The 14,250-nt window shown below is 49.6% G+C and overlaps 1 protein-coding gene across 4 annotated transcripts; it reads right to left on the minus strand.

Moving 5' to 3' along the window:
* Nucleotides 1-689: 689 nt before the first annotated feature.
* On the minus strand, nt 690-14,196 carry CDKN1A (cyclin dependent kinase inhibitor 1A). Of its 4 annotated transcripts, none has more exons than XM_020999552.2 (3): nt 14,096-14,196; nt 3,168-3,622; nt 690-2,117 (listed from the first exon to the last, which is right to left on the minus strand). In XM_020999552.2, exons 1-3 carry the CDS (start codon nt 14,194-14,196, stop codon nt 2,068-2,070), a joined length of 606 nt encoding a protein of 201 aa, XP_020855211.1. In that variant the 3' UTR covers nt 690-2,067. The 4 variants fall into 4 exon arrangements, with proteins under 4 accessions (XP_020855211.1, XP_020855215.1, XP_020855213.1 ...); XM_020999556.2 differs by having other exon boundaries at nt 3,168-3,626; nt 14,096-14,187; XM_020999554.2 differs by lacking the exon at nt 14,096-14,196 and adding an exon at nt 12,097-12,228.
* Between the last annotated feature and the right edge of the window lie 54 nt (nt 14,197-14,250).

Below are 14,250 nucleotides of genomic sequence, written 5' to 3' on the forward strand. Positions count from 1 at the left end.
TCCTAAGGATAGAAGCTGGCAGAGAGGAAGCATGTGATGTGAAAAACACCTTCAAGCATGGAATGAGTGGCCCATGACCACCTGCTTGAAGTGTTGCAGAGGGCATCCCTATTTCTAAGCTAGATTGGACTGTGCCCTGTAAGATCCCTTCTAACCCTGGAATTCCATGACTGTGTTTCTCCTGTTTCTCATCAGACGACATCCCTCCCTGTTCTCCTCCCACCAAGTGTCCTGTTCTTTCCCTACCTTCAAAGTCTCTTCCAAGAAGCATTCCCAGACCCTGCCAGCTCTGATTACTCCCTGATGCCAAGGATGCCAGTCACCCTGACAACTCCTCCCACACTAAGCATACCTAGTTTGCACTTGCTTTGAGAACAGCCTTGTGTTTTTCCCCGCTGCTGTGTAGGAATGGATGTCTTGTCCCTAAGCTCCCTCCAGGTGGGGCCTCTAGGATTTAGAGCTGGCAGGGACCTGAGATCATCTCATCCAAGTCTTTTATTTTACGGGTGATGAAACTGAGGCCCAGAGAGGAAAAGTTTGAATCCAGATCTTCCAATTTCCAAATCAGCCCATTTACCACTTCACCAGATACTGAGATAAAACCACGTTGAAAAAATAAAAACAAACCCAGAACCCAGCACCGACACAAAACCCAATGGATAAAGAAGACAACACCACCATCACAGGAGTGTGGTTAGGTCAATAAGTATTATTTACTGAGCACCTGCTATATACCCAACCCTGTGTTAGGGGGTCGTGTGGGATACAGAGAAGTATAAGATGCTGTCCCTGCCCTCAAAGAGCTTACAGTCTAGTTGAGGAGACCAAGACATACACATGAACCAGAACAAGAGAAGAGAGCGCAGAATCAAGTGCTCAAATTGTATGGTACAGACTCCAAGTGCTTGCTACCTACTCTCCCCTCTAGGGTCAGTGCCCAGGCTGGGGTTTTGTCCACAGGACTTTTGGGACAGGTCAAAGTCAGGATGGAATGAAACCTGTTCCTTCTGTATGCAGTCAGCAACGGCCCCTCCTACCTTCTCCCAAAAGGCCAGAACATCCTCGTCACTCTGCCTCCAAACCACCATCACCTTATTCAGCTGCTACACAAAGTACAATGGGAAGGGAGGGGAGACGGGAGGATGAATGGGAGGGGGAAAGGGTGGCAGGGGAGGGGAGAGCTAAGAGGAAAACCTAGCCACGGAAGGGTAGCTAGGTCTCTGTAGAAAGTGCAGGGCAGGACAGCACCAATAGGGACCCGGGATCCTGAGCAGCTTGGCTGGTTCCTCCACCTTTGGGGAACGGATGCCCACCTGCCCACTCAGTGCCGGAGGGCAGGCAAAGAGGGGCATGACAGAGGGAGGGGGTGGGGGAAACGCTACAGGAACCGACTCTCTCCCCCACCTCTCAGTAGAGAGCAAAGCCAAAAGGCCAATGGGGTGGGACCCCTACCCTTCATCCCTTGGCTTTGGACATCTCAGAGGAGGCCAGTCACTTTGTACCCCTACCAATCCTACCCCCACCTCACCCTCCCAACAAAGTGCCATCTGTTTTTTATTTTTATTTTATTTTTTTCAAATTAAAATTAACTTAGTTTAGAGAACCCGGGAGAAGTCCACAACACCTGATGGGAGATAACTGCCCTTGGGCATGTCACCTAACCAGGAGATCCTGGGTAAGGAACAACAAGGCAGGGAAGCTAGCAGCATTCCTTAGCTACACCGATCTCTGGCCTGAGGCCAACTTCATTCTATCTTATAGGATAGAGGAAACATAGGACAAGGACATTTTAAATAAGGTTTCAAAACATAAAAATACCCGACAGTCCGACTTATACAGCGGGGGCGCAGCTAGCTTTCCACTGTCGTTTTTTGTGTTTTTTTTTCTTAAATATTCTCCATGCTATACAGGCCAGGGCCCACCCAGCACGAAGAGAGCGTATATATACAAAGAGGAGTTTAAATTAAAATACAAACAATAATTAAAACACACACACACTGACGAACAAAAAGCTGAATTGGGGTGGTCATCATCACCGGGCCGAAAGAGAGAGATTGGAGCGTCAAGTCACGGCTTTCTCTTGTAGAAGATGAGCCTTCGCTTTGAATGGTAGAAATCTGATAAGACAGAGGGGAAAAAAAAATGTCCAAGGGTGACCAGGTCAGCATAGACTTGCAAAGAAAGACAACACATAATTTTTGACTTTAAGCTTTGTTTTCCTCACAAAAGCCCTGGCAGCCAAGGGGGGTGAAAGTATTATCATTCACATTTTACTAAGGCCCAGAGAGATTGAGTGACCTAGTCATTGTCACAGGATTCAAACCCAGTTCTCAGGACCTCAAGTCCGGCATGCTTCCCCATTCTGCCTCTCACCCAAAGCAAATAAGTGAAAGAAAGAACCAGGATCCCAGAAGTGTGCCTGTCCTCCTAAAGAGTACTTGATGGAGAACTTCATAGAATCAAAGGCTGGAAGGGACTTTAGAGGCTATTACCAGGTCTATCACTAACTGTATAACCTTGGGTAAGTCATTCCCTCCTCGGGGTTCCAGCTTCCTTATCTGTTTTGAGTTTGAACTAGACAGCCTACACTTAGGGTCAAATGAATTAGAGTTAGAAGGGAACAACTGGAAATTATTTAGTCGGACCCCCATCTTTTTTTTTTTTTGGAAGCAACTGAGGTTAAGTGGCTTGCCCAGGGTCACATAGCTAGTAAGTGTCTGAGGTAGGATTTAAACTCAGGGCCTCCTGACTTCAGGCCCAGTGTTCTATCACAGCATCACCGAGCTGCCCTCTGATCCCATCATTTTACAGAATAAAGTGATGCCCATAGAGGTTAAGGGACTTAACCAAGTAGGACAAATCTTTTTTTTTTTTGGGGGGGTGGCAATCAGGGTTAAATGACTTGCCCAGGATCACACAGCTAGTAAGTATCGTGCCTAAAGCGGAGAACAAGTCTTAAGTAGGAGAGTTGAGATTTAAACTCAGATCTTTGACTCTAAATCCAGAGCTCCTTTCATTGTCTGATGCTGCCTCACTGAAGTTATTTCTAGCTCTGATATTTGACATATATAGGAAGATGAATTACATGACCACTACGGTCTCCCTGAATAATAAGATTCTGTGGTTCTAAGTAGTCCCTCCCTCCTGGAGCCCATCCGCCCACTCACCAGTCATGCTGGTCTGCTTGTGTTTTCGGGTTGGTTGGGAGGTCCCAGCCTTGGACCCTTCCTCCCGCTCTGGGGTCAGTGGTACTACGGTGCAGGAGAGGGACAGGTCCACATGGTCTCCCTGGGCGGACATCTGTAGCAGGGCTGGGGAGCTGGGCTGGGGCTTTGGCCTCTTCCCCCCCAGGTCCTCCCTGCCCCATGGCCCTGATGGACGATATATGGAGGGCAGATCCAGGCCTCGGACCCTCTCCCAGGCAAAGTCGCCGTCCAGGGGAGTCTCGGTGACGAAGTCGAAGTTCCATCGGCGCTGGGCTTCCTGAGTGCAGCTCTGCATCAGATCCTGGCAGTCTTGCTGCAACTGCTCGTGGTCCACAGGTCCAAAGAGGTTCCGGCAAAGTTTCCCACTGCAGGGGATCTGACGAGTTCTGCTCGGTGACTCAGACATGGTGACGACTCTGGCTGGGAGATAAAATGACATTTAGTTGACTAGGGAGTTCAGGAACCCAGAGTGAAAGCTGCACAGAACCTTCTAGAGGCCACCTAATTCAACCCCCTTTTTTGCAGATAGGACACCTGACAAGTTCAGTGATTTGCCCAGGGTTCCAAGTCAGTAAGTAATACAGCTGAGATTCTGACTCCAAATCCAGCGTTTTTCCCGGTGCACCAAGCTTCTTCTCCAAAGTTCCCCACAACCCTGCCACAGACACCCTCCTCCTCTACCCCCACCCCAACACACATGCAGCAACACTCATGCACACACAAGCACAGAAAAAGAGCCAGGAAACCAGAGTCCTCTTCCCAGCTCTGTCACTGACCCCCCCACACCCCCGTTCTCAGCTTATACAAGGTACTTCCTGATTCTGGGTCTCAGTTTTCTCCCCTGTAAAATGATCACAATAATCCTTACATTACCTACTCCCTGGGGTTTGGAAGAGAAAAGAACTTTAGAGACCCTCCAAGCCTCATAGAAATGAGAGTTATCATTACTGGTATAATTTCAGGGGTTCCAGGAAATCACTGAAGACAGGATGTTTATGTTTACAAAAGTGCAGAGACATTATGACATCATTTCACTGGATCCTCCCAGCAACCCAGGGGGAAGTAAGCAAAGACTGTTATCTCCATTTCACAGATGAGGAGACTGAGGCCCAAAGAGACGGCGACCTACCCAAGGTCACATGGCAAGGAAAAGGAAGAGCTAAGGCTCAAACTCAGGGCTCCTGTCACCACCCTCCTGAGGTTGGCTTGAATACAGTAGCAGTTAACAGATCGTATTTAAAGAACAACAGCTAGAATTGATTTATTACCAACTAGTTCTCTTAGCTTATTGCTCAAACATGCTTGAAATTATATATGAATTATATATATGAATTATACCAGTGTATATATGAATTACACCAAGTGTATATGAATTACACCAGTGTAAAATGTTTTAGCAAGGGCCCAGGCCCAGGCAACATTTTTTATTCATTTCTCAGCTCAGGTCTTACTTCAACTGGACAACAGTACTCTTTCCCCAAGGAAACTAAGACAAGAAAGACCTTTACTAGGAAATTTGTCAATCGCCCTTCCCCTTTGGCCTTCAGAACCAAGTTCAATGCCCCAACTTCCTTTTTTCAGACTTTGACTTACACACATTCTAGACCACAGGCAAACTGGTATAAGCTCACAGACCCATAGTTATATTAAATAATAAGTCAGCATATACCAGCGCTCAATTCACTGCTGGCAGACTTGTGAACTAGTCCGACCATTCCAGAGAACAATTTAGAACTATGGTCAAAGGGCTAAAGAATGTGCATACCCTTTGAGCCAGCAATACCATTACTAAGTCTGTATCCCAAAGGGATCAAAGAAATGGGAAAAGGATCCATTTGTACAAAAATATTCATAGCAGCTCTTCTTGTGGTGGCAAAGAATTGGAAATTAAGGGGATGCCCATCAATTGGGAATGGCTGAACAAGTTGTGGTATATGAATGTAATGGAATACTATTGTTCCATAAGAAATGATGAGCAGGCAGGCTTCAGAAAAACCTGTAAAGACTTACATGAACTGATGCAAAGTGAAGTGAGCAGAACCAGAACATTGTCCACAGTAACAGCAACATTGTAACAAGGATCAACTGTGGAAGACTTAGCTACTCTGATCAAAACAATGATCCAAGACAAATCCAAAGCCCCCGTGATGAGAAATCCACCTCCGGAGAGAGAAAGAGTGCACATTAAGTGCAGAGTGAAACATACTTTTTTCACTTTCTTTATTTTTGTCTTTGTATTTTATTTTGCAACATGGCTAATAAGAGGAAAAAAACATAACAGTGTTTTTTACAAGACCTTTACCTATAGTCCCTCATTCGACTTTCACAATAACCCTCTAACGTAGGTGCTGTCCCCATTTTAAAGAGACAGAAACTGAGGCTCAGAGAAATTAAGAGGCTCGCCCAAGGTTACACAGTTAGTGAGGCAGGATTTGAACCCAGGTCCTTCTGTCAAGTCCAATGCTCTTGCCACCATACTATATACACGGCAAGTCTCAGTTAAAATCCCAGGCTTCTACAGGAAGCCTTTCCCTATCCCTCTAAATTCTAGTGCTTTTCTTCTGTTCATTATTTCATTTATCCTGTATATAGCTTGTTTGTACATATCTGTTTGCATGTTGTCTCCCCCATTAAATTATGAGTTCCTTGAGGGCAGGGACTATCTTTTGTTTTTCTTTGTATCTGAAGCACTTAGCATGATTGCTGGCACATGGTAGGTGATTAATAAATGTTAGTTGACTGACTGACAAACCTTAACACATAGACACACAGGTTTGGTCAAAGAGTTAGATCTGGAAGAGAACTTAGAAACTATCTCTATTTAGAAATGAGGAAAATGAGGTCAGAGATTAAAGTGATTTGCCCATGGTCACACAGGTAGTAAATGACAGTGGGGAGGGAAAAGGAAAGGAATAAGCATTTATATAGCACCTACTATGTGCCAGGCATTTTTACAAATGTTATCTTATTTGATCCTCACAAAAACCCTTTGAGGTAGGTGCTATTATTACCTCCATTTTACAGTTGAGCCAACAAAGGTCAAATGACTTACCCAGGGTCACACTTCTTTTAAGTCTCTAAGGCCAAATTTTAACTCAGGCCCAACTGCCTGGATTTGAATCCCAGCCCTCTGGTAGCAAAATCAGTGCTCCTTCTCCCACCTCTAATGCACACAGAACATGCCGAGAAAACTCACATAGGACAACATAGAACACAGGGCACAACCTGGCCCAGACTCAGAAGCACATATGCACACTGGCACAGGCCCACAACCACAAGGACCCATGTTCTTTCTTGGGGCTTCCCCAGTCTGGGATCTACCCAGGCACCTTAGTGCCAACTTGCCTCACCCAGAGTTTCTGGTTCTCTGCCCATAACCTAGACAGCCCTACAAGGAAGTAAGCAGCTCTAAAGTGTTGAAAATAACCTTTGGGCCATGGGGGTGGGGTGATGACTGGTGGAGCACAGCTGTGTGTGCATGTGCGCGCGCGCACAAGTGCATTTACCCCTGTGACGTCACCAGCAGCAAGCATTGTTCCTTGACAAAGTCAACTTAATGCTTTTTCTAAACCCCCAGCCCAGCACCACTACCCCCATCTCTCCAGTCTAGCAGAAAAGAGCTAGGAAGTAGAAATCAATCAGGAGTATTAGGCTCTAGTCCCAGCTCTGACCCAGTAAGGTGCAACCCTGGCCTGACACTGGCCAAGTCACTGCCCTTCTTCAGGCCTCAGTTTCCTCATCTGTAAAAGGTCTCTCTCATAAGACAGCAGTAAGGATCAAGAAAGGCGTTTGAAAAATCTAGAGGATCATCCACTTTCTGTGTGGCTTCGACAAATTCTCTCCAGCTTGCCTTTCCTCGGGTCTTCCCTCCCAGGTGTCTAATAAGCAGAGGAGTAAGCCCCAGACACTTGCCTTGTGACAATCTGTATGCCCCCAGGGGACAGGCTGGGGGTGGGGGAGCAGCAACACAACAGTGCTGAAGTCAGAAGACCTGGGTTCAAAGCCGGCTCTGCCGCCATTACCCACGTGATCTTGGGTAAGTTATCTTCTCCTCAACTACAAAATTATGAAGTTGGAGTAAACGATCCTTAAGGTGAATTTCAAGTCTAAGAATGATCCCAGGTAGAGGAGGTGGTAGCATTGGCCTGAGGGATCAGAGAATCCCATGTCTGGAACTGGAATTTTACAGATAATGAAACAGAGGCCCAGGAAAATTAAGTGACACTAACACAAGCCCACAGACCCACATGTATAGTAAATGGTAGTAGTGAGAATGTTCTGGAATTTTACAAGTGCTGTATATCCATTACCTCATATAAGGCTCAGAACTGTTTTTATCTCCATCTTACTAATGAGGAACTTAGGGCTCAGAGAATGACTTACCCAGGGTCACACTGCCAGAAAAGGTCAGAGGCAAAACTCGAACCCAGGCCTTTCTAACTCCAGGTCCAACACTCTTTCCAGTATACCACATATTCCCCAGAATATACTCCCACAAACACTAACACAGACACATTGGCATATATGGAAGGGTCACAGGTTTAGAGCTGGTAGGGACTTCAGAGGCTATTTTAATTTTAGAGAAGAAGAAAATGAGGCCCAGAGAGTTAAGTGACTTGCCCCATGTCACACAGGTAATAACTAGCAGAGATCATATTCCAATCTGGCTCCTATGACTGTTAGGATGGCATGGGACAGGGCAGGGCAGGGGCCCATCGAGAAAAAGGGTAATATCTTGTGAGATGAGCTATATCCTGAACAGATAAATGAGGTGATTCGAACAGGCCACACACCTTGAACTCACTGGTTTTTAACTGCTTGACCCCGAGGGGCCACATTTCCAAGCCCAAATCAACAAAAAACACATCTGAGCAGGCTTTCTGGTGCCCCCTACCTCCATAGCTTCCTAGGCTCCTCCTGTATCTGGTGTCAGAGGAGACCAGGAAAAATAAGCTTCCCTATTTATGGTGACCCCAGTACCTGCCCCCACCCTACTCCATGCCCTGACATCAGCCAGACTTCTGGGGGTTACTGGTAAGCCTGGGCAGGAAGTCTGTTTTCAGGAGAGCGAGTCCAGGCCTGTGTCTTCCCAAGGGACAAACACCCACTGAGTTAACCCCCATCCCCAAGGAGAGGGGGAGCTTGAGTCAGTCAGTCAGTAAGTCAGCCAGTCAACAAATATTAGGTGCCTACTGTGTGCCAGGTTCTGTGCCAAGCCTGTGCCCCACCTTTTGCTACAGTCACGGAATCATAACATGGAAGAAATGGAAGAGACCTCAGAATTTTTCTAGTCCAATTCTTCCCCATTAAAGATGGAGAGATAGAAGCCCAGGGAAAGAAAATATTTTGCCCTAAGGTCACAAAGATGGCAAAGCCCTTCCCAGTGCTGGGCTCATTCCACTCTCTCAGTGGACAGAGCCCCACACTCCAACACACTTCATTCCCATCTCCCAAGGTACCCTCAAAATGGCCTTAGAGGTAGGAAATATATCTTGTGCTGACCGTCCCCATTCCTTCTCACCCTCCCTCCCCCACTCAAGACAGGATAAGAATGGAATAAGATTGAAATAAGATGAAATAAGGAGGAGAGGGTTTATTTTCAGTGTCCCTATAATCCAAGGGATATGTTTCAGGGCTACAACTAGGAGTTTGTTAAGTGGTAACATCAGAGAAGTTGTGACACTTAATGTCATTGCTAGAACAAATGCTCTGAATCCCAGTTCTGACATAGTTGTGTGACCTTGAACAGTTCACTTCCCTTTCAGGGTCTCCATATTCAGTTCTACTCCAGGGTAGGTAGGTGGTACAGTGGATATAGTGCTGGGCCTGGAGTCAAGAAGACCTGAGTTCAAATGTGATCTCAAAACACTTACTAGCTGTATGGCCCTGGACAGGTCACTTAACCCTCTTTGTCTCAGTTTCCCAAGCCAGAATTTTTGCTAAGAAAACCCCAAATGGAGTCACAGAGAGTCAGACATGGCTGAACAACGACAAATCATACCCTAGTAAAATGAAGGGATTGTTCTAGCTCCTTGAGGGCAGGGGTTATTTCACTCTAGGTCTTGCAGCACTCGGTGCCTGGGAGGTGGTAAGCACTTACTAAATTCTTACTAAAATCTGACCTGTTAGGTGTTTAATAAATGCTTATCCACTGCTCAGCTCTTGAGTCTACAAATCTCAGGCACCAGCCTGGTAAGGAAAGGGTTATTTTTGCAAAGTGGAGCAAATCAGGAGAAAAGACCGGAGTAGAGTGCGTGATGAAATGCTGGCTGGCTGTACATGCCTGCTGAGCTCAGGACAGAAGGTTCTCTGGGAGTGAGACACAGCAAACAAAGGCCCCTAGGCAAGAGTCATTTGGGAAATTTCTTTTGAGAAATGCTGGGGTAGGGTGGCTGGGCTATGCAGCCCCAGAGCCAGGAGGGGGCGCCTGCCTCTAGGAAATCCCCCCCTTCACCGCCCACCCCCGACTACCCCAGCAGCCTGTCCGGGTGCCTAGGGCAGCGGGACAGTCCAGAAGGGAGAAGTTGTAGTGAGTCAGTTTCCTGGACTGCCAGCCCGCCAAAACTTGGAGGGCGGCACGTCACAGGCTCCTGGGGAGGGGCAGGGTGGAGGGGTGGGAGAGGGATGTGAACACGTCACGCTGAGCCAGCCGGGCTTCCGAAACTGCACATGACACTGTTGGGAAAGAAGCCTCTCTCACTCGGCACTGAGACACAAACAAAGACAGACCCGGGCAGAGGCACGGACAGACAAAGACAGATACAGCCAGGAGACACAGGCGCACATCTCTGCCACGGCCTCAGCTCCACGCCCAGTCCAGCCAAGGAGACAATTGGTTAACTGGGAAATAAAAATAGCAGTGGAAGCAAACCCCAACCGACCAACACCAGCCCGCTACTCTTCGGGAAGCGCTTGGAGCGGAGAGGGGAAGGGAGGGGGCTGCGGAGTGTCTAGGCATCGCCGCCTACTTAAAAGTATCCAATTCAGTGCAAAGCACAGCAAAGCAATTCTACAAGTATTTGCTGGGCGGGCACACACGTGACCTCCGTGTGTGAGTGTGTGTATGCGTGTGTGTGTGTATGCGTGTGTGTGTGCGTGCGCACGTTCTCCAGGCTGGCCAGGATCTGGAGCCAGAAGCCCTAGTACACAAACACACACGCCTTCGTCGTTTGCATACACACACCGGAAACACCCAACTAGGAAAGGTGCTTTCGCTGCCTCCACTACCACCCCCGCTCTGGTTCACTGGGTCACCGACAGCCCGAGGGGCTGGGGAAAGTGGGCCCAGCATCGGACATCCCCAGGTCCCAGTAGGAAAGGCGACGCGAGGATCCCCAGCCTCCCCTCCTCCCTCAGGTCCCCGCCCCCCTCGGTCTGGGAGAGGCAAGGTCCGGCTCCCGGACAGGGGCCGGACCGAGAAGCCGGCAGGGGTCCAGATACTAGAGGGGGATGTCAGGGAGAAAGGAGCCGTCCATCTCGGGAAGAGATGGCCACCTCGAGAACGCCTCGGAAAAGTGAGGCAGGATGACTGTGCCCATTTTTCAGAAGGATAACCGAGGCACAAAGACCGCAAACACTCAGGTGCCGCGGCTTTCCGAGAGCTTAGGTTTCTCCTCCCTGGACCCAGAGCAAACTAACAAAGCCGAAGCCTAGGGGAGGTCTTTGGCCGCTGTCCCCTCAACTCCTCTCGGGGGCCAGCCCCTCCCCCCCATACCCACACACACCTCCCTTTGTTAAGGGGTAGCTCCGGAGACTGAGGCTCACAGAAGCCGCGGAGCTCTCCCCACACTCCCCCCAAAAAACCCCAGCTCTCCTCCCCGGGGTGGGGCTCTGACCTCACCCCGCCCCACTCCCTGGGGTCTCCGTGTCACCCGTGAGTCACCTCCTGCTCCCCCTCCCTTAAGGGACAAGTCCCTGCACGTCCCGGGGGGCCAGCGACACCACCCTCCAGACCCGGAGCTGAGCTGGCCAGGCGGGCCGGGAGAAGGGGCTAGCCTGGGGGTGGGGCTCGGGGGACAAGGATTCCGGGCCGGGCGGGCAGGGAGGGGTGCAGGGGAGGTGGCCTCGGTCCCTGTCTGCCGTGCCAAAGGAAAGAGGAGAGGGGTGGTGCCTGTCGCTGAGAGAAACTGCGACATCGCCGTAGCCGGCTGGGATCCCTCCACTCCTCCCGGATCCACCAAGGAGCCGCCCCCGGGACCCCGAGACATTCTCTTCGGAACCTACCCCGATCGATCAGCCTGGGGATCCCCGCCCCGGGGCGGGCCTAAGCTTTTAACCTGCCGGGCATCCCCGACTCCGGAGCAGGGAAGAGTCCGAACCTCGACTCCCACCCCTAGCCCGGGCCCGGTTTGCATCGCGGGTGGGGGGCGTCTTCCTCAGATTCCAGCTTCTCGCCTTTCTCACTACCCCCAACTATGTTGGTGAGAAAGCAGGAAACGGGCGGGGTCCCTGAATCGGGGGTGAGACCCCCTCCTAACACGGACGAGATCTAGGGATATCACGCCCCCCCCTCCTTTCCCTTCTCTCTAGCCTCCTCTCCTTGGGTCCCAAGACGGGTAAGAGAGAAAGGACTACGCGGGGAACGGGGCTGGACCGGGCGGGGGCCGTTCAGTAGAGACCAGAGAAGAAGAGAAATCGGTGGGGAGGGGGCGCTCCAACAAGAGGCCCCTTCTCCCCACCCCAAGCCAGGAGACTCGGGCCCACCTTCCCCCGGCAGCGCCTCGGACAGCCCCTGGCCGGGAGGAATGCAGGACCACCTCTTTACACTTACACATACACACACACTCTCTCTCACACTCACACTACAGTACAGGAGAATTAAGGGCCTCTCCAACCCTCAAATCCTGCCTCCTTCCAGTCCTTAAGTCTTCAGCTCCAAACCTCCTCTCACCTCCTCAGTCTCCTTCTCGATGTCTCGATCAAGCTAGCCTTGCTTGCTCCGCGTCCCTGCCCTCGCCCCAGCTCTCGAACCCGGTTCGGTGGCGTCGCTCACACCTCCTCTTCTGGCTGGGCTACCCGGCTTCGGAGCCTATTATAGCCGCACAGTCTCCGCCTCCGCTGAGCCTCCGCTGAGCCTCCTCTGAGCAGTCCACCCAAACCCCGCCCTCCGGGCTCAGCCGGGGAGCAGGGCGCGGCGCCAGGCTCAGCGAGTGAGTGAGTGACAACGGGGCTGGGGACTGCGGCCGCCGGTCTCCGTAGCCTAGCCTGAGGGCTGGGGGCAGGGGCGAAGCCGGGCCCTGGAAGCCAGAACTCTCCCTTACCCGGCCGAGACTCGCGCGCTCGCCAGGGCGCGCGCACGAACACACACACACACACACACACACACACACAACACACACACACACACACAGAGATCATACGCACACATACACACTTCTGTCGTTCTAGATTTGTCTCCCGTGTCGTATTTCCCACAAAACTTAAGCAATTAAATCAACATTTCCACTGGGAAGCAAGTAAGGGCCCTGAAAGGGGGGCAATGAGTTTCTTAAGCCCTTTCTGGCTAGCTTCACAACCCTTCTGGGTAGGAATTTACCCTGAAATAGATGGAAGAAAATTAATGTCAGTGATTACCTCTTAAGGTTGCCTAACATCTCGTACTACTTTAATGCACTTTCATTTTCTGTATCTTTTCTGGCCCTTTCTTAAGGCCTCCTCTGTCCTTCTCCTGGGGGTCCCAAAGGACCTGGGACAAGAACCGCCATGATATCCTCATAGATGTGTGTGACTAGTAAAGGACCTGGGCAGGTGATGTAGTGAGAATGAGGGACAGCCCGAGTGTCTAGAAATAGAACCAGAGGAAAATTTATCAGACTTTGGGGTAGATGTCCATGGAAGATTTATGGAAACAACATGAACTGGAATGGTACACAGCTGATTCAGAGCCACTCTGAGGAACTACCTACCTCAGTTAGATTTCAGATCTAACATACTGATTGCACAAAGGAAGAAATCATAGCATCAGAGAGTGGGACCATCCAGGGCCACACCTTCATTCTGTTGATGACAGAGGTTCAGAGTAGAGACCTAGCAAAGCACAGCTAATGGCAATGCTGGGATTGAACCCAGGTCCTCTGACTTCAATTGCAGGGATCTTTCTGCTACCCTCTGTCCTCTGATCATTAATCCAAGGTTATACCTCGAGGTTACAACATTACACCACTAACGTTAACCTAGGATTCTGAGGGAGAAGGTGGCCACATTCCTTACTAGTCCAGTCCAGGCCATCCGAGGGAAACCAAACTCCATTTCCATACCCTCATCCAGCAGTTTCACTGTATTCTACCCCTAGCTGAGGTTATCCCAAGTAGTTCTGTGACAAGATTACTTATAGAAAGTTGATGGATCTATGAAGAGGAGAGTCAGATCTATGTAAGTAAACTATCCTTCCTCTGTCTAGCTAAGTCCTGAGCTGCTCTGAAACAAAGAACAATATTGGGAAGCTGGCTCAGGATGGGGCTGATGAATAGTTAGCATCACCTGAACCCTCTGTTCAGGAAACTGAGGCCTGTACTGGATGAGATTTTTCCCAGGTCACACAAAGTGGATTGAAAGGCCAGAACTTGGATGCGTATCATTCACTTTTCCAGCCCAGGGCTCTGTTTTACGATCTCTTTGTCTCAATGTGTCATCTCTGGAATGGAGGTAATGTGATAATGTCCCGTTATCTTATGGCCCTTTGTTTGGGAAGTGGGAAGGGGAGAGAGAGGAAGATAGTATCAATATGTCCAAGTTAAGGGAGGAAAACATTTCAAAAACACCAACCAGGAAATTGTCCCCCTTTTCTAAATTACTGCTCTCTTCGACTGCTGGGACAGACAGAAAAATAACCATGTCTTCCCTTCTCCCTTCCTCCACCCCAACAATGAATTCTACCTTTTTTTCCTCACCTCAGAAAACTGAAGCTCCGGCCCAAGAAGCGGCTGAGAACTGAGTAGGAAATCTGGACAGAAATTCTCAAAAAACCAAAATAGAATCCAGGCTTTGCCATAACAGTGACTGGAAGATAATGTTGGTTCAGTGACTGCAGAACTCTGCCCAGACT

This window comes from Phascolarctos cinereus, unplaced genomic scaffold, assembly GCF_003287225.1.
Source record: "Phascolarctos cinereus isolate Bilbo 61053 unplaced genomic scaffold, phaCin_HiC Scaffold_5;HRSCAF=322, whole genome shotgun sequence".
Classification (NCBI taxonomy): Eukaryota; Metazoa; Chordata; class Mammalia; order Diprotodontia; family Phascolarctidae; genus Phascolarctos; species Phascolarctos cinereus.